This window comes from Balaenoptera musculus, chromosome 20 (genome assembly GCF_009873245.2).
Source record: "Balaenoptera musculus isolate JJ_BM4_2016_0621 chromosome 20, mBalMus1.pri.v3, whole genome shotgun sequence".
NCBI lineage: Eukaryota > Metazoa > Chordata > Mammalia > Artiodactyla > Balaenopteridae > Balaenoptera > Balaenoptera musculus.
The window spans coordinates 57967499-57988435 of record NC_045804.1 but is presented as its reverse complement, the minus strand read 5'-3'; the positions used below and the strand labels follow the sequence as shown (position 1 = coordinate 57988435).

General features: G+C 42.1%; 1 protein-coding gene across 1 annotated transcript in view; it reads left to right on the top strand.

Moving 5' to 3' along the window:
• Positions 1 to 20937, top strand: part of SLC47A1 (solute carrier family 47 member 1) — a 60399-nt gene that overhangs the window by 37324 nt on the left and 2138 nt on the right. The window contains 3 exon segments of the mRNA XM_036835273.1: positions 7694 to 7763; positions 8940 to 8970; positions 8973 to 9071. Of these exon segments, the coding sequence (XP_036691168.1) occupies positions 7694 to 7763; positions 8940 to 8970; positions 8973 to 9071 (200 nt within the window).

Sequence of the window (20937 nt, the reverse complement as noted above, 5' to 3'; positions counted from 1 at the left end):
ATGATGTGTTTGCGTAATTATTTAGATGCAATAAAGTGTCTTGAATAAACCAAATCCTTATGAAAAAGCTTCAGTAATTTGCATCAGTTGCCTCAGATTATGCTTACGGAGAAATTCGGTTTTATTACTTTTAAGTGTGCTCGTCTAGTTTCACCCAACCCCACTGGTTTTAGACCAGTGCTTAAATATATTCTTGTAAAATCTTAGGGCTAGGGAGGTGGTCAGATGGAGGCACAGGAACTAGATTTACCCTCCTGCCTTAAACAACTAAAAAACCAGACAAAATCTGTATTTTAAAAAATGGCTTTCAGACATTGGACCACAGGCAGCCCAGATAAATCCCTGAGGAGAACCCCGTGATTGCCCCAGCTTACTGTGAGGGAGTTTCCAGGACAAAGTGCAGACGGGGGCCCTGGCAAAGCCCCCCATCTCCTTGGGTTAGGGAAATGGAGTTGGGAGTGGGTAGGCTGTGTGGCGAGTTCCCAGGCAGAGTCCCAGAGCAGGGAGAGCGCCCAGAGAGCGCTTTGGAGATCTATGGAAGCTCTCCCTCAAGTCTTCAGCTGACCACTGAGCCGACTGTGCCTGTAAGGGTCCTACCTGAGGCCAGGGGAGTGGGGTGAGGAGCAGGAAGGAACACCTGAAAGGAGCAGGCAGAACAATTCTTGAAGTTCATAAAGGGTCGGGAAGAGTTTGTGTTCCCACCACGTGGAATGAAGAAAACCTCGTAATGCATGGGATGGCTGGTGGAGTTCTCAGAAGGACCTTGCCTCAGTACAAGGAAAATTAGCCCTAGAATGAAGGCTGCTCTGGTTCCACCTAACAAAGCTTAAAAGCAGACTTTGAAAGGATCACACTGTTTGCAAGAAATTTAACTGTATTACAGCTCAAGAGTACTTAAATTATTACAAGAACATGCAGTATTCGACAAACTAAAATTCACAATGTCTGCATCTAATTAAAAATTACCAGGCATACAAAGGAGCAAGAAATTAAAATCCATAGAAGCATCAATCAGTTGAAACCAACCCAGAAATGAAACATATGATAGAATTAGTACACACAGATATTAAAAATTTTAATAACTATGTTTTGTATTTTCAAGAAGATAGAGGAAAACATGAGCATGCTAAGGTAAGACATCAAAGATTTTTTAAAAGACAACAAATTGAACTTATAGAGCTGAAAGAAAATGTCTGAAATGAAAATATATTGGATGAGAGTAACAGCAGATTAGATAGTGTCGAAGAAAAGATTAGTGAACTTGAAGATAGAGCAATAGTACATATCCTAAATGAAATGCAGTGAGAAAAAAGACTGGAAAAATATGAACATCAGTGAGCTATGATTGGCCTAAAAAGGCTGTAACTAGTGTTCTCAAAACAGAGAGAGGAGAGGGGACAGGAAAAAAAACTTGAAGAAATAATGGCAAATCTTTCTAAATTTGATAAGATCTTAGAATTAAAGAGATCTAAAAGGCTACTTGATGTAATCACTCATCTTACATCAGGATTCCTCCAAAACATCCTTGCCAGGTTGTCCAACTTACACTTTCATAACCTCAGTGGTGAGGATCTTGCTACCTCTGAAGGCAGCTTTGATTCTCAGGACACCTTCCTTTTTTTTTTTTTAATTAATTAATTTATTTATTTTTGGCTGTGTTGGGTCTTTGTTACTGTGCGCAGGCGTTTTCTAGTTGCGGCAAGCGAGGGCTACTCTTTGTTGCGGTGCATGGGCTTCTCATTGCAGTGGCTTCTCTTGTTGCAGAGCATGGGCTCTAGGTGCGCAGGCTTCAGTAGTTGTGGCTTGCGGGCTCAGTAGTTGTGGCTCACGGGCTCAGTAGTTGCGCCTCGTGGGCTCTAGAGTGTGGGCTCAGTAGTTGTGGCACATGGGCTTAGTTGCTCCGCAGCATGTGGGGTCTTCCTGGACCAGGGCTTGAACCCGTGTCCCCTGCATTAGCAGGTGGTTTCTTAACCACTGGGCCACCAGGGAAGTCCCAGGACACCTTCCTTATTTTGAGCTGAAATGTACCCATAATTTTCACCCACTTATTCTGGTTCTTGTGCTTGTAGGAATCTAAATCCATTCCTGAGTTACAGCCTGCAGATATTTGAAGGCATCTCTCAGGCTCTCTTCTCCATGGTAACCGTCTGAGATTCCTTCAGACATTTCCCATGGAGTGTGATTTTGAGGCTCCACTGTCTTGAATTCATACAAACCTGAAGGCAGTGCTCTTAGCTCCACCGAGAGCAGAACTGTGTCCACTGTACCTCGTCCTGCCTGACGGCCTTCTGGTGAAGCATTAGGTTTGTGGTGGCTGCACCACACTCCGTCTGTGGAGCTGATTGCCAGTGTGCCCCCGACCAGCCCTAGCACCACCTTCTGCCCTCCTCTGGTTATCGTCTTGAACCCAAATGCAGATCCTACTTTTGTACCCATTCGTCTTTATTTTCTTATTTTTTGACTCATCTTGACATTTTGGGTTCCTAATTCTGTCAGTGACAGTATTTCCTATCCTTTTCAGCTTCCGGCATCTGTACATGGGATACATGCTTGTATATCTCCATTTCCTCCTCTTTTGCCTAACACTCTGGCATCTTCATTATAGTGTTCTCGCCCCCCAGACCCTAGCAGCATCCCGGCTGAACTCAGTATCCACATGGATGAGCCGTCCAGTGCCCCAGTCCTCACCCCGGTAACCTCTGCTCTCCGCAGGCACACTCTCCCGTGGTCATGCTTGGGGCTTTGTCATTATGCAACTGTTCCAACTCTGGTCCCCAGTTGGCCACAACTCCAACGCTTCCAACAGCCATGTCTACGTAAGAGGATTCTTCAGCTGCTTGGGCTCTCCAGTCTGTTGACTCCTCTGGTCCTGCACTCTTTCTCAATCCATCATGACATTCCTGCCTTTACGCCTTCCCTCATGTAGCGTAGGTGCCATGGCTCATTGTTTGAGGAACTCCTGAATCCCTTTGGCCCTCCTGTGTGGCAGAACCCCAGCCTGGAGGAACCCAGGTGCACACTGTCTGTGTCAGTAGCGCATCACTTTTGGAAAAGTCACGGAAGAGGGTATGTTGGTACCACTAGAAACTTATGACCACAGTTAGACCCTCAGCATTGTCCATCTTGCTTTTCCTTGGCCATCTCACTGTCCATCACTGCAGTCCATATTAGACCTTCTCCACTCTCCTCAAACCACTGACCCCTCTGTACCACCCTCAGCCATCACTCTCAGCAAATGACTTGCCTCCCCCTTGAGTTTATCCTGTTTGGAGTTTGTTGAGTCTCTTGGATTCATGTCTTTTATCAAATTTGGGAAGTTTTCAGCCATTCTTTCTTCAAATATTTTTTCTGTCTCTCTCACCTCTGGCACTCTCATTATGTGTGTGTTGGTATATTTGATGGTGTTCCAACAGGTCTTCATTTTTCTTCATTCCTTTTTCTTCATTCCTTTTTCTTTCTGTTACTTAGTCTAAATAATCTCAATTTGTTTACCTTAAAGTTCACTGATTCTTCCTTCTGCCAGCTCAAATCTACTGTTGAGGCCCTCTAGTGAATTTCTCATTTTATTTTTTGGATTTTTCAACTCCATGGTTTTTATTTTTTATAATTTCTGTCTCTTTATTGATAGTATCTATTTGGTGAGGCATCATTCTCATACTGTCCTTTAGTTCTTTAGACATGGTTTTCCTTAACTCTTTGAATATATTTGAAATAGATGATTTAAAAGTCTATTTTAGCGAGTCCAAAGTCTGTGCTTCCTCAGGGACAATTTTTATTCATTCATTTTTTCACCCTGTATATGGACCATACTTTGTTGTTTCTTTACATGACTCAATTTTTTGTTGAAAACTAGACATTTTTTGATATTTTGGGTTTTTTTTTAATGGAAGTCTAGTTGATTTACAATGTTGTGTTAATTTCTGCTGTACAGCAAAATGATTCAGTTATACATATATATATATATTCTTTTTCAGATTCTTTTCCCTTATAGGTTATTACAAAATTTGACTATAGGCCCCTGAGCTCTACAGCAGGACCTTGTTTTTTATCCAGCCTATATATACTAGTTTGCCTCTGCAAACCCCACACCCCCACTCCACCCCTCCCCCACGGCCACCACATGTCTGTTCTCTATGTGAAAACAAGACATTTTAAACTATTATAATGTGGCAATTCTGGAAATCATACTCACCCCCTCCCCTGGGTTCTTGTTGTCGATGCTCTCGTTTACTTAGTGACTTCTAGGAACTATTTCGGTAAAGGTCTGTATTCTTTGTTGAGTGTGGCCACTGAAGTCTCTGCTGCATTAGCTTAGAGGTCAGCTAATGATTGGACAGTCTGCATCCCAAACATCTCCCAGTCTTTGCTGACGGGCTCTCTACATGCGTCAGGTTCACCTTCAACACCCAGCCAGGCAGTTTACAGCTTGGCCTTAACTCTCACTTCCTGTTCATGCAGAGTCTCAAGTTCAGCCCCAGGTGAGAGCTTAGGCCCTTCCTGGTCTTTCTTGAGCCTCTGTGCAGCCCTAGGTAGGCGTGTGGCCTTCTAGATCCCCAGTAACATGTCAGAGCTTCCAGAGTGAGCCCTGATACACCCCTCATCCCCAGCCTTTCCTACCAAGCTGGTTGGTTAGTCTGTTGTTTGCCCTCTTTTCACTGCCTCAGGAAGCAGCAACTAGAACATTTGCCTGTAAATTTTTTTTTAAATAAATTTATTTATTTATTTATTTATTTTTGGCTGCATTGGGTCTTTGTTGTGGTGTGTGGGCTTCTCTTTGCGGTGGCTTCTCTTGTTGCGGAGCACGGGCTCTAGGCATGCAGGCTTCAGTAGTTGTGGCACGCGGGCTCAGTAGTTGTGGCTCGCAGGCTCTAGAGCGCAGGCTCAGTAGTTGTGGCGCACGGGCTTGGCTGCTCCGCGGCATGTGGGATCTTCCCGGACCAGGGCTCGAACCCGTGTCCCCTGCATTGGCAGGTGGATTCTTAACCACTGCGCCACCAGGGAAGTCCCGCCTGTAAATATTTTTGACAAACAATCTCCTAAAGGTCAACTTTAGCACTGGGCAGTTGGAGCCAGATGAAATAAAGATGGCCTTTTGTGAATTAGTAACTATAATTTGGGAATGAAACTTAAAAAGAGTTCGACCCACTCTTCCTCCTCCAGCCTTGGAAGTACGTGTGGGCTGTTACTTTAAGGTTACTGCTGAGCTGGGAGCAGGGGATGACACCACAGAGCTATCATTACCAAGATTCAGCCACTTTTCTTGAATGTGGGCTCCCCAAGTAACTGCAGGCCTTTGGTTAATTTCCATAGTTCTGAAACAGTCAACTCTGACAATATTTGCCAGTTGTAACAATCTCCTTTTCCCTATTTTCCTATTTCTCTGTATGCTTTGTAAATTTTTGTTAAGAACTGGACATCTTTAATATTGTACTGTGATAACTCTGGAAACCAGGCTCTCCTCCCTCCCCAGGCAGTGCTGTTCTTGCTTGTTCTTGCTTTTTGTCATTGCTGGTCTGCAGTTCTCCTATTCGTTTGGTGACTTTTCTAAACCAGTTTTTACAGAGACTGTGTTCCTTGTCATGTGTGGTGTCTGCTATCTCCGCAGTCAGCCAATGGCCCAACAGAGTTTTTTTTTTTTCCTTTCTTCTTTTTTGTTTTTTGGCCACACAGCTTGCAGATCTTAGTTCCCCAACCAGCGATTGAATCCGGGCCACAGCAGTGAAAGCACCAAGTCCTAACCACTGGACCCCCGGGGAATTCCCAAAGAAGAGTTTCTTAAAAGTTTATGTCTCCTTAAATTACTCAGCAGGCACTGCCTGGGAAGGCACTTCAGCCCAGAGGGGTTAAGACAATGGGCCTGCCTCTCCGTCAGTCCCAGAAATTTTATTTTTCTGGAAATCTTTTTTTTTCCTATAAATTTATTTATTTTTGGCTACGTTGGGTCTTCGTTGCTGCGCGCAGGCTTTCTCTAGCTGTGGTGAGTGGGGGCTACTCTTCGTTGTGGTGTGCGGGCTTCTCATTGCGGTGGCTTCTCTTGTTGCGGAGCACGGGCTCTAGGCACACGGGCTTCAGTAGTTGTGGCACGTGGGCTCAGTAGTTGTGGTTGCAGGCTCAGTAGTTGTGGCGCATGGGCCCAGTTGCTCTGCAGCATGTGGGGTCTTCCTGGACCAGGGCTCGAACCCGTGTCCCCTGCATTGGCAGGTGGACTCTCAACCGCTGTGCCACCAGGGAAGTCCCTTTCAGATATTCTTTTTGTCCTTGGCTGTGCTTAGGTGCAGGTGAATCTTTTATTCTGCCTGGCACTTTGTAAGCTTTCAGTCTCAAGCAGTGGATTTTACTTTAGCTCTAGGAAATTTAGATAAATGATAGAATTTATGGATTAATTTGACATGTGTCTTTTCTGTGGTTATCTGTCTGTATTTTCGGATATTTCCTCAGATTTATCATTAGTCTCTAGCCATGTCCATTTCATTATCCAGTCAAGTGGAATGCTATATTTTAGTGTTCATATTTTTCATTTCCAGTTACTTTTCCCAGTTGCTCTTTTTCCTTAAATGCCTACTGTTTATGAATATTTCTAAGAATAGGAATTATAATTTTTAAAAGTTTCTCTCTTGCTCTTTGCATTCTTTCTGTTTCCTTTTGCGTCAGCTCTTCTGCCTGCTCATTTTGGTCTTTTTTTTGTGCTGTTGATTTTCTTCAGTGTTTGCTGCATGTTGGTTTAATGTTTATACTTGGGAAGGAAGGACCACATTGTCACTTTGACTAGTAGAGACGGTGCAGGGTTAGCTGATGCTGCCGTCCTGGGTCTGCTCTGCGGAGGAGGTCGTTGCTCTGGTGAGAGGGTTGCCTGCGGGCTCTGCCTGAGTTGGTGGCACCTGCTGGCTAACGGTCTTCCCCACAGGCTGAGGGGAGGGAGGCCGGAGCTCTGGGGGGGAGCACCGCCGTCTGTTGTGTGTTTTGCATCCACACTGGCTCCATGGTGTAGGCCTGCGGTCACCGCCACTCTGCTGAGTCATTCTCCAGGGCCCCCGAGCCTCACGCGAGGCCCTCGCCAGACAGACCTCCCAGCACAGCTGCCAGAGCTCAGTGCATCCCCGAGGAGGCAGATGTTTTCTCTGCCTTGAACACTGGCCTCTAGCTGCATTTTTGAGGAAGACTCCCAGCCACAGGGGAAGATTACCCTTCACAGGCTGAAATCTGCTGCTTTTTCTTCCCAACCCTTTTTTTAAAAAATTTTGTTTTATTGTTTACACAGCAGGTTCTTATTAGTTATCTGTTTTATACATATCAGTGTATACATGTCAATTCCAAACTCCCAGTTCATCACACCACCCCCCACCCCGCCACTTTCCCCCCTTGGTGTCCATACGCTTGTTCTCTACATCTGTGTCTATTTCTGCCCTGCAAACCAATTCATCTGTAACCAACCCTCACATGTTTACACTCATCAACAAAACTTTAAGAATTATGCTGTGTCGTGGCAGCCTAGCCCACGTCCCTTTCGACCTAAATTCTAACTGGTGACATTGAAGTTAGTGAGGTCTTATCGTGTCCTCATTTTATCAAATAGGGAAGTAGTATGTGGACTGAGTTGACTGGTCGGTCACTCTGGCAGGTTCGTCCGGCCAGCAGGTGATTAGTGCTACACTGAACTGTGAGTTTTGGGTCACTGACTCTTGTCCCCCAACAGAGATGTCATGTCCCTTGGGAGCCAAGTGATGCCCATTTCTGCTCCCTTTCATCTGTTTGATGCACTTGCGGTGAGTATTTGCAGCGATCTTACCTCTGTGTACCATATGCAGCACGATTTTGTTTTGTGTGTCTAGTTTTGAGTTGAATGCCCGTGGTTACATTCCTGAAAAGCCGGAGCTCTTGCCTCGAGCAGCCGCAGCCACTTGCGGGACAGACAGGTTGACTGAGAGCGTAGCGTCTCAGGTGGGAGGGCCTGAGTTAGCCAGCCTCCCCTACCTCACCTGGGGCTGGGTGCTCCGTGTGACTGCTGGCCACGTGGCGACACCTCCAAGGCGGGCCGTGCTACCTCGGAGTCCACTCTGACCTCTAGAAGGTCCTTCTCCCGGCTGACCTTCTCTAGGTTTACAGGTACTTGAAGACCCTTCTGCTAAACCCTGGAATCATCCCTTGAGGCTTCTTCCTGGTTTCAGCAATTAGTCCTCATGACATGATTTCTGGGTCCATTTGCCATCCTGCTTTTCTTCCCAAGGGATTCCTTCTGCTGTGTCACACTCACTCTGAAGATGTGGTGCCCACGACTGGACACTGGCCGTGGCAAGAATGTGACAGAGAGCAAGACGGTCATCACCCCTCTGGCTCTGGGCATTTTTGAAGCCTAACTGGATTAATATTTTTCAGCCACGATATCAGACTAGTTTCTGCTGAGACTTCCATCAATGAAACCTCTACATTATTTAAAACTATGCTTTTATGAACTATTTTTAACTAGAGATTTAAATGCTGTTACTTGGTGGGTTTCTGGATGAAAGCTGCTGTAGTTGTTGTTAACGTAACTTTAAAAAAAATTATTTATTTATTTGGTTGTGTGGGGTCTTAGTTGCAGCTCGCAGGCTCCTTAGTTGTGGCCCGCGGGCTCCTTAGTTGTGGCATGTGGGCTCCTTAGTTGTGGAATAAGAACTCTCAGTTGTGGCATGCATGTGGGATCTAGTTCCCTGACCAGGGATCGAACCCAGGCCCCCTGCATTGGGAGCGCAGAGTCGTATCCACTGCGCCACCAGGGAAGTCCCTTAACATAACTTTAGAAGCAAATGTTCTCCTTTACCTCTTACATAAGGTGTGGTCCCTGTCTTGAGATAGGGTATGTGACTGTATTCAGAGCTGTGAAATACCAGGTTGTGTTCTGACCTGATGTGATGATGACACCTGAGTGACTGCAACACTGGTTTTGGTTTTCCTCTCTTTAGGGCACCTCTGGTGGAGTCCTGAGAGGTGCAGGAAACAAAAGATGGGTGCCTTCCTGAATGCCATTGGTTATTACGTTTTTGGTTTTCCCCTTGGAGCATCTCTGATGTTTGCTGCTAATCATGGGATAATAGGTATGTGTCTGATTCCTCGGTGACTTACCTCAAATCTCACTTGTCCTGTTACGATAAACTGCTTGAGATACAAACCAGTTGTCTGGAAAGTGACCCCTGTGGAATAGGAAAAATGATTTTCTCCCTACAGAGTTATTTTGTATATAGAAAATACAATTTGTATATTCGGTATATGAAAACAATGTGTGTATTCAGTATACAAAAACACTGGAAATGTCGACTTGAAGGAAATAAACGTGACCCTGCCCTCAGGATGAGACCAAGATTAAGTAATTACACAATTATTCCATTAGGGTTAAGTACTGTGAAAGCTGTGATCTCCTATGATGGCCTGGAACAGTTCCCTGAGGTCGTAATGCATTAGCTTAGTCCTGAGATGTGACTAGAATCACCTAGACGAGGTGACCACAGTTTGTTGAAAAACGATTCTTTCTCTGTTGAATGGTCTTGGCACCCTTGTCGAAAATCAGTGGACCAGAGACGTGTGGGTTTATTTCTGGACTCTGTTCTGCTTCATTGGTCTCTATGTCCAGCTCACACCAGTACCGCACTGTTTGGATTACTGTAGCTGTGTGGTAAGTTTTTGTTTGTTTTTTTAATTTAATTATATTTATTTTTTTATACAGCAGATTCTTATTAGTTATCTATTTTATACAAGTTTTTTAAAATTTTTATTGAAGTATAGTTGATTTACAATGTTGTGTTAATTCCTGCTGTACAGCAGTGACTCAGTTATACACATATAGACATTCTTTTTCATATTCTTTTCCATTATGGTTTATCACAGGATACTGAATACAGTTCCCTGTGCTATACAGTAGGGCCTTTTTTTATCCATCCTATATATAAAAGCTTACATCTGCTAACCCCAAACTCCCAATCCCCCCTCCCCCCTGCACCCCGGGAACCACAAGTCTGTTCTCTATGTCTGCGAGTCTGTTTCTGTTTCATAGAGGATGTTCATTTTGTTCCTTTGTGTATTTTAGATTCCTGTGCAGTAAGTTCTGAAATTAGAAAGTGAAGTGTTCCAAGTTTGTTCTTTTCCAGTTTTTTCGTTTTGCCCATTTAGGGCCCCTTCCAGTTCCATATGATTATGAGGATCAGCTTTTCCTTTTTGTAAAAAAGGCCGTTGGAATTTTTTATCAGGACGGCATTGAATCTGTTAGACTGCTTTGGAGAGAATACTGCCATCTTAAAAATATTATCTTCCAACCCATGAACACAGAACGTCTTTCCATTTATTTGGGTCTTTAATTTCTTGCATCAGTGTTTTGTAGTTTTCGTACAGGTCTTTGACTTCCTTGGTTAAATTTATTCCTAGATATTTGATTCTCTTGGATGCTATTGTAAATGGAATTATTTTCTTAATTTCCTTTTCAGATTGGTCTTTGCTGGTGTATTAAAACACAGCTGATTTCTGTGTGTTGATCTTGTAAGTTTGCTGAATTCATTGATTAGCACTAGTATTTTTGTGTGTATGAATTCTTTAGAATTTTCTATATACAGGGTCACGTCATATATAAATAGAAATAGTTTTACTCCTTTTCCAATTTTAATGCCTTTTAGTTCTTTTTCTTGCCTTATTGTTCTACAATAGGGTTTTAACATTTTTCTATATTCTCCTGCAGTACTTTTATTTATTTTTTTAAATTAGTTTTTATTGGAGTATATTTGATTTACAATGTTGTGTTGGTTTCAGGTGTACAACAAAGTCAATCAGTTATACATATACATATATCCACTATTCCCATATAGGTCATTACAGAGCAGTAGTTTTATTTTTAATTAAAAAACAATGTAAAGCTATAGTTTACAGGATGTGAGAGAATTTTCATGAAGGGCTTTTGCAGAAATATGCTAACCGTTTATGTAAATTATGTCGCTCAAATTTATGAGGACATCAGATGTGATCTCCTGTTAGCTCCGTTTTACACTTGGAGAAGCTAGAGCCTGAACAGGTGAAGTAATGTGTCCCACAGACAGTAGGTGACGAGACAGGATTTGAACCCAGATGCCCCCAGAGCCTCTCTTTTACTGCGATGCCTGTCTCTCTGAGGTTTATGATTCCCTCATTGATCCTGAAGATTCACGGAGCACCTGTATGTCCTGGCCCTGGGTGGTGCTGGAACCCGGGGATGTAAAGATCAACAGGCCAGATCCCTGTTTGCTGTGAGCTCACCCCAGGCTCCGGGGTTTTATTCCTCTCTGTCCCTTGGCACCCTTTCCGTCTTACGCTCTTGGGATGTAGGCCTTGCCTGAGGGTCCTCTTGCTGACCTGTCCCCACTCTCCTCCCTGGAAGGCCCAGGGCTCTCAGCTGTCATCTCGGGGCCTGACTTGGAGCCTGAGCTCCTGGCTGCCCAGGTGTTCCTGGGCGGTCACACCATCACCTCTGGTTCCTGGCCCCTTCCTGGTTCAGTACCCTGGTCAAGAGCCCGGCCCCAGTCACGCTACCAAGTCTCACCAGCTCCGCCTCTGTAACCTCTCTCGTCTTGTAGAAAGTGGGGTTTATCGCACTTTCAGGGGAGAGGAGTTGAGAGTGTGTGATGGCTGTGGCGTTTATCTGAGCGTTCATCATCTCCAGCAAACTCTGCACCCACTCAGGTGCTCTCTGTTACGCTCATTAAGGGGGTCCCGCTCAGCATCCGGTTGCCTGTTGCTGGGGGGCAGTGAGGGGACGTATTTGAGGCAGATTCTGTTTTCCAGACACCTTGTTTCTTCCTCAGGGAAATTCTTCCCTCCTGGGTTGCATCTCAAGATAGGACCAATAGACCTCTGTCTGCAGAGAATAAACGCACTGTTGCCAAAAGACTCGGGAGCCAACTCTGAAATCCACCTGCCCGGTGGTCTACGGCCTGGAGGCCATCTGTGTTCTTATAAAATGGGTGCTCCTCTGACACCCTCAGCTTTTTAAAAAATATATATTTATTATTTATTTGGTTGCACTGTGTCTTCTTGGTGGCATGTGGGCTCTTTAGTTGTGGCATGTGGGATCTAGTTCCCTGACCAGGGATCGAACCCAGGCCCCCTACATTGGGAGCGTGGAGTCTTAACCCCTGGACCACCAGGAAAGTCCCACCCTCAGCTTTTATGTTCAAATACTGGATGAACATTTTGGAAATGTTAGCCTCTGCTCAGTATAGTTTTTATCATTTTCCTTGTAAAACTTTTCTTTTTTAATTAATTAATTTATTTATTTATTTATTTATTTTTGGTTGTGTTGGGTCTTCGTTTCTGTGCAGGGGCTTTCTCCAGTTGCGGCGAGCGGGGGCCACTCTTCATCGTGGTGCGTGGGCCTCTCACTGTCGCAGCCTCTCCTGTTGCGGAGCACAGGCTCTAGATGCGCAGGCTCAGTAGTTGTGGCGCACGGGCCCAGTTGCTCCGCGGCATGTGGGATCTTCCCAGACCAGGGCTCGAACCCGTGTCCCCCGCATTGGCAGGCAGATTCTTAACCACTGCGCCACCAGGGAGGTCCCCCTTGTAAAGCTTTTGCCCATTTCTTGTTGAGGTTATCCCCATTTTATCCTTTTGTGGCCATTGTAGATGAGGCCTTCCCTTCCATCCTGTAATCTAAGTGGTTGTTGCTTGTATATTTGAGGGCTGTTAATTACTGTCTGTGAATTTTGTAGCTTGTTAAAATTCTGAATTCCTCTTATTTGAGTAGTATTCAGTTGATTCTCACAGGATTTCCAGGCATACAATCATATCGTGTACAAATAGTTTTATATTCTCCTTATCAGATGTTACACCACTGATTTCTTTTTCCTGCCTAAAGCCTCTAATAGAATAATAAATTGCTGTGGTGATAGTGGAAATGCTTGTCTTGTTCAGGACTTCAGAGATTGTGCTTCTGATGTTTCTCTACTAAATAGCATGCTGGATTTGGGGCTGACATACACATATACACACAATGTAAACACACATACATTTTTTTTTAAATCAGTCATCAATTTTATACACATCACTTTATACATGTCAATCCCAATCGCCCAATTCAGCACACCACCATCCCCACCCCACCGCAGTTTTCCCCCCTTGGTGTCCATACGTTTGTTCTCTACATCTGTGTCTCAACTTCTGCCCTGTAACCCGGTTCATCTGTACCATTTTTCTAGGTTCCACATACATGCGTTAATATACGATATTTGTTTTTCTCTTTCTGACTTACTTCACTCTGTATGACAGTCTCTAGATCCATCCACGTCTCAACAAATGACTCAATTTCGTTCCTTTTTATGGCTGAGTAATATTCCATTGTATATATGTACCACAACTTCTTTATCCATTCGTCTGTTGATGGGCATTTAGGTTGCTTCCATGACCTGGCTATTGTAAATAGTGCTGCAATGAACATTCGGGTGCATGTGTCTTTTTGAATTACGGTTTTCTCTGTGTATATGCCCAGTAGTGGGATTTCTGGGTCATATGGTAATTCTATTTTTAGTTTTTTAAGGAACCTCCATATTGTTCTCCGTAGTGGCTGTATCAATTTACATTCCCACCAACAGTGCAAGAGGGTTCCCTTTTCTCCACACCCTCTCCAGCATTTGTTGTTTGTAGATTTTCGGATGATGCCCATTCTAACTGGTGTGAGGTGCTACCTCATTGTAGTTTTGATTTGCATTTCTCTAATAACTAGTGATGTTGAGCAGATTTTCATGTCCTTTTTGGCCATCTGTATGTCTTCTTTGGAGAAATGTCCATTTAGGTCTTCTGCCCATTTTTTGATTGGGTTGTTTGTTTTTTTAATATTGAGCTGCATGAGCTGTTTATATATTTTGGAGATGAATCCTTTGTCCGTTGATTTGTTTGCAAATATTTTCTCCCATTCTGAGGGTTGCCTTTTCGTCTTGATTGTAGTTTCCTTTGCTTTGCAAAAGCTTTTAAGTTTCATTAGGTCCCATTTGTTTATTTTTGTTTTTATTTCCATTACTCTAGGAGGTGGATCAAAAAAGATCTTGCTGAGATTTATGTCAAAGAGTGTTCTTCCTATGTTTTCCTCTAAGAGTTTTATAGTGTCCGGGCTTACATTTAGGTCTCGAATCCATTTTGAGTTTATTTTTGTGTATGGTGTTAGGGAGTGTTCTAATTTCATTCTTTTACATGTAGCTGTTTTCCCAGCACCACTTACTGAAGAGACTGTCTTTTCTCCATTGTATATCTTTGCCTCCTTTGTCATAGATTAGTTGACCATAGGTGTGTGGGTTTATCTCTGGGCTTTCTATCCTGTTCCATTGATCTATATTTCTGTTTCTGTGCCAGTACCATACTGTCTTGATTACTGTAGCTTTGTAATATAGTCTGAAGTCAGGGAGTCTGATTCCTCCAGCTCCGTTTTTTTCCCTCAAGACTGCCTTGGCTATTAGGGGTCTTTTGTGTCTCCATACAAATTTTAAGGTTTTTTTGTTCTAGTTCTGTAAAAAGTGCCACTGGTAATTTGATAGGGATTGCATTGAATCTGTAGATTGCTTTGGGTAGTATAGTCATTTTCACAATATTGATTCTTCCTATCCAAGAACATGGTATATCTCTCCATCTCTTTGTGTCATCTCTGATTTCTTTCATCAGGGTCTTATAGTTTTCTGCATACAGGTCTTTTGTTTCCCTAGGTAGATTTATTCCTAGGTATTTTATTCTTTTTGTTGCAGTGGTAAATGGGAGTGTTTCCATAATTTCTCTTGCAGATTTTTCATCATTAGTGTATAGGAATGCAAGAGATTTCTGTGCATTAATTTTGTATCCTGCAACTTTACCAAATTCATTAATTAGCTCTAGCAGTTTTCTGCTGGCAGTTTTAGGATTCTCTATGTATAGTATCATGTCACCTGCAAACAGTGACAGTTTTACTTCTTCTTTTCCAATTCGTATTCCTTTTATTTCTTTTTCTTCTCTGATTGCCATGGCTAGGACTTCCAGAACTATGTTGAATAATAGTGGTGAGAGTGGACATCCTTGTCTCATTCCTGATCTTAGAAGAAATGCTTTCAGTTTTTCACAATTGACAATGATGTTTGCTGTGGGTTTGTCATATATGGCCTTTATTATGTTGAGGTAGGTTCCCTCTATGCCCACTTTCTGGAGAATTTGTATCATAAATGGGTGTTGAATTTTGTCAAAAGCTTTTTCTGCATCTATTGAGATGATCATATGGTTTTTATTCTTCAATATGTTAATATGGTGTATCACATTGATTGATTTGCATATATTGAAGAATCCTTGCATCCTTGGGTTAAATCCCACTTGATCGTGGTGTATGATCCTCTTAATGTGTTGTTGGATTCTGTTTGCTAGTATTTTGTTGAGGATTTTTGCATCTATATTCATCAGTGATATTGGTCTGTAATTTTCTTTTTTTGTAGTGTCTTTGGTTTTGGTATCAGGGTGATGGTGGCCTCATAGAATGAGTCTGGGAGTGTTCCTTCCTCTGCAATTTTTTGGAAGAGTTTGAGAAGGATAGGTGTTAGCTCTTCTCTAAATGTTTGATAGAATTCACCTGTGAAGCCATCTGGTCCTGGACTTTTGTTTGCTGGAAGATTTTTAATCACAAAAACACACATACATTAACAAACGTGTGTGCATGTCTTTTTTTAAATAATTAATTATTTATTTATTTTTGGCTGTGTTGGGTCTTCGTTTCTGTGAGAGGGCTTTCTCTAGTTGCGGCAAGCGGGGGCCACTCTTCATCACGGTGCGCGGACCTCTCACTGTTGTGGTCTCTCTTGTTGCGGAGCACAGGCTCCAGACGCGCAGGCTCAGTAGTTGTGGCTCACGGGCCTAGTTGCTCCGCGGCATGTGGGATCTTCCCAGACCAGGGCTCGAACCCGTGTCCCCTGCACTGGCAGGCGGACTCTCAACCACTGCGCCACCAGGGAAGCCCATGCGTTGGGTCTTTGTTGCTGTGTGCAGGCTTTCTCTAGTTGTGGTGAGCGGGGGCTATTCTCATTGCGGTGTGCGGGCTTCTCATTTTGGTGGCTTCTCGTTGCAGAGCACGGGCTCTAGGTGCATGGGCTTCAGTAGTTGTGGCACGCAGGCTCAGTAATTATGGCACATGGGCTCTACAGCGCAGGCTCAGTAGTTGTGGCGCACGGGCTTAGTTGCTCCACAGCATGTGGGCTCTTCCCGGACCAGGGCTCGAACCCGTGTCCCCTGCATCGGCAGGCGGATTCCCAACCGCGGCGCCACCAGGGAAGCCGCAGACGTTTCATTCTGTTTTATGGCTGATCTCTGATGGAACGCTTACCTACCATAATCTTCTGTATCCATTCATCTCTTGATAAACACTTAGGTGCTTCCATATCTTAGCAACTGTAAATAATGCTGCTATGAACACTGGGGTGCATGTATCTTACCAAAATAATGTTTTTGTTTTTTTTGAATATATACCCAGGAGTGGAATTGCTGGATCATATGATAGTTCTATTTTTAGTTTTCTGAGGAACCTCCATACTGTTCTCCATAGTGGCTGCACTGATTTACATTCCCACCAACAGTGCACGAGGGTTCCCTTTTCTCCACATCCTCGCCAACACTTGTTATTTGTCTTCTTTTTGGTGATGGCCATTCTGACAGGTGTGAGATGATATCTCGTTGTGGTTTTGATTTCTATTTCACTGATTATTAGTGATATTGAGCATATTTTCATGTGCCTATTGGCCATCTGCATGTCCTCTTTGGAAAAATTTCTATTCAGTTCTGCCCATTTTTTAATCAGGTTGTTTTTTTGATGTTGAGTTGTATGAGCTATTTATGTATGTTGGATGTTAACCCTGTACTGATCATATACAAATATTTTCTCCCATTCAGTAGGTTTTCTTTACTTTTTGTTGATGTGCAAAAGATTTTCCTTTGCTGTGCAAAAGATTTTAAGTTTTATTAGGCGCCATTTGTTTATTTTTGCTTTTATTTCCTTTGTTTTAGGAGATGGATCAAAAAAAATTGCTACGATTTATGTCAAACAGTGTTCTGCCTATGTTTTCCTCTAGGAGTTTAATGATATCTGGTCTTACATTTAGGTCTTTAATCCATTTTGAGTTTATTTTTGTATATGATGTTAGAGAATGTTCTAATTTCATTCTTTTACATGTAGCTGTCCAGTTCTCCCAGCACCATTTATTGAAGAGACGTCTCTTCTCCATTGTATATTCTTGCCTCTTTGTCGTAGATTAATTGACAGTAAGTGTGTGGGTTTACTTCTGGGCTCTCTGTTCTGTTCCATTGATCTATGTGTCTGTTTTTGTGCCAGCATGGTACTGTTTTGATTACTGTAGCTTTGCAGTATAGTTTGAAGTCAGGGAATGTGATTCCTCCAGCTCTGTTCTTCTTTCTCAAGATTGTTTTGGCTATTCTTTTGTGTTTCCATACATATTTGAAAGTTATTTGTTCTAGTTCTGTGAAAAATACCATTGGTATTTTGACAGGGATTGCATTGAATCTATATATTGTGTTGGGTAAGATGGTCATTTAACAATATTAATTATTCCAGTCCAAGAACACAGGATATCTTTCCATCTATTTGTGTTGTCTTCAGTTTCTTTCATCAGTGTCTTATAGTTTTCCGAGTACAGGTCTTTTACCTGTAGGTTTATTCCTAGGTATTTTATTCTCTTTGATGCAATGGTAAATGGGATTGTTGCCTCAGTTTCTCTTGCTGATAGTTCGTTGTTAGTATACAGAAGTGCAATACAGTTGTTAGTATATATAGAAACAATCCCATTAATACTTTTAATTAAAAATAAAGTTTTTAGTGCCTGGGGAGATGATCCTATAAATTTTCTCCTTAGATCTCTTATGATGATAAATCATATTATTTGCTTTCTTCATATTGAACAATCCTGATTAGTATATGCTACTCTTTTAGTGAGCTGCTGGATTCTATTAATATTGTATTTAAGAATTTTGCGATGATAGTTATAAGACTGGTCAGTAGTTTCATTTCTTTGTGTAATCTTTGTAAGGTTATGACATTAACAGTATTAATATACACTTAACTACATAAGGAAAATTTAAAATGTTCCCTTTTTGTATTCCCTGGAACAATTTACATAGTATAGGAATATTATTATTATAAAGGTTTGGCTAAATTCTATGAAACTGTCATGCCGGGCATTTTGGAGGAGTTTGTTACAACTTTCACAATTTCTTCTCTGAAAATCAGTTTGTTTAGACTTTATATCTTTTTGGAGGGGGGTCAACTTTGGCAAATTATACATATTTTCAGAAATCTATCCATTTTATCATGATTCTAAATGTATAGAATTGTGCAAAACAATCTGTCATGTGCTTTTGGGGTAAGTTGTTGTATGTGTGTTCTGCATCTATATCCACATCTGCAATTTCTCTGGATTTCCTCAGTAACGATGAGTTGTATTTTCTGCAGAAAATAGTCTGATTCGAGGACTGACCGAATGCTGTAGTATGTATTCAAGTAGCTCCTTTTGTTCTGTGTCAACCAGTACATTTTGACCGTGTAAACAATTTTGAATCTGTCCCCATTGCTCTGTGAAATTTTAATCCTGCAGCTGTCGTGAGAGCCTTCTGTGTCCACACAAACAGAGGTGCTTAGTTTCTTATCCTGACTTTTTGGAAATGTTGTCATGTGATGGCTTAATGAGTAACTGTCCTCAAGGTCATGTCTCTTTTGATGACCAGTTCAGGCTGGGAGCCTGTGGGGTATTTGATCAGGGTCAAGCAGGATTTCGTCCTTCTCTGTTTGGGACACAGAGCTGCCAAGTATTTATTACGGTCTCATCCCTGCCAGGCACTGTCGTGGACACCACGGAAATACCGTTTAACCAAATAGCCAGAGCCTCTGCCTTATGAGCTGCTGGGGTTTCACAATTCAGCTTTACTTTAAAAAAGCAAAAAACATAAAAACCTCTACTCTAGTAGATGCTAAGCTCTTTAGAATATGAACACGTCCGATTTCCCTCTTTGTCCATAAAAGTGCCTCTCACTATTGGACTTATTTAGCAGGTGCTCAGATTTGTTAAATAACACTTTTAAACTATTAATTATACATTAACAACATGGAAATCTTGTGAAAATACATAAAAAATATAATGATGAAAATTAAAATTACCTCTAGTTCACTCCTCAAATATAAAACCTGAGGTATTTCAATGTATTTTATTTTATAAAATAAAATAAATATATAAATTTTTATTTTATAAAAATATAAAATTATTTTTCTCCTAGTACTTTTTCTGTTATTCACAAAAGTGGGGTTATACTGAATATGTAATTTTCCCTGGTCCCATGTTAAAGACATGGTTTTTATTAATTCTCTAGTATTTCCTTGTATCATTTATTTAATGCTTCCCTAATAGTGGCCATTTGAATTGCTCCCCTTTTATTTTTTAAATTGAAGTATTGCTGATTTACAATGTTAATTTCTGCTGTAGAGCAAAGTGACTCAGTTATATACATATATACATTCTTTTTTATGTTCTTTTCCATTATGGTTTATTCTAGGATATTGAATACAGTTCCCTGTGCTATACAGTAGGACCTTGTTGGACCATACCATTCTATGTGTAATAGTTTGCATCTACTAACCCCAAACTCCCAGTCCGTCCCTCCCCCGCCCCCCCAGCCCCGGCAACCACAAGTCTGTTCTCTGTGTCTATGAGTCTGTTTCTATTTCATAGATAAGTTCATTTGTGTCATATTTTAGATTCCACATATAAGTGATGTCATATGGTATTTGTCTTTCTCTTTCTGACTGACTTCACTTAGTATGATAATCTCTAGGTCCATCTATGTAGCTGCAAATGGCATTATTTCATTCTTTCTTATGGCTGAGTAGTATTCCATTGTGTATATGTACCACATCTTTATCCGTTCCTCTGCTGATGGACATTTAGGTTGTTTCCATGTCTTGGCTGTTGTGAATATGCTGCTATGAACATTGGGGTGCATGTATCTTTTTGAATTAGAGTTTTGTCCGGGTATATGCCCAGGAGTGGGATTGCTGGATCATGTAGCAACTCTATTTTTAGTTTTTTGAGGAATCTCCTTACTGTTTTCCATAGTAGCTGCACCAACTTACATTCCCACAAACAGCATAGGAGGGTTCCCTTTTCTCCACACCTTCTCCAGCATTTGTTATTTGTAGACGTTTTAACGATGGCCATTCTGACCAGTGTGAGGTGGTACCTCATTGTAGTTTTGATTTGCATTTCTCTGATCATTAGCGATGTTGTAAGTTGCTCCTCTTTTAAATAACATTGTGACGAGAATCCCAGGTATATGAATTATTAACGACATTCCTGAGTCTCTCCTTAGGATGGATTCCTAGGAATGGAATCAGTCCATCAAAGGCTATAAAGTGTCCATCCATCTGCTTCTCAACTCGAGAGGTTATTCCAGTGAAATGGCCAGGAGTCCACGGGAGGCCCAGCCTCAGTGACCCCTTGCCAACATGGGGCCCCAGACATGTGAACAGGTTAGCAGACTAATTCCCAGTTTATACTGGGTTCCAACTCAAGCCTAGACAGCTGGCTTTGTAGTGCAGTTACTCATATGTGAATGGGTATTTTATATCCACTTTGTTATGCAATGATATTTAAGTGGTTTAAATAGTTTCTTCTCATAAGGAGATAGGCATTGTTTATAATGTTTCTCAGTCATCTCTTGTACACAGCAATTGGAGAGATGGTTCTCAAAGTGGGCTTCTAGAAACATCAGGCCTCACAGGTACATGCACACACCCACCGAAAGCCTTCCAGTGGGTTCCCACTAGAGTTGGAATCAAACCTGGTCAGTGGTAAGCTTGAGTCTGATCCTGGTCCATAATTATCTAAAATTTTAGCGTAAGCTGCAGTTTACGCTGTGGATACAGTAGTTACGGGAGAATGTTAATGATGCCGG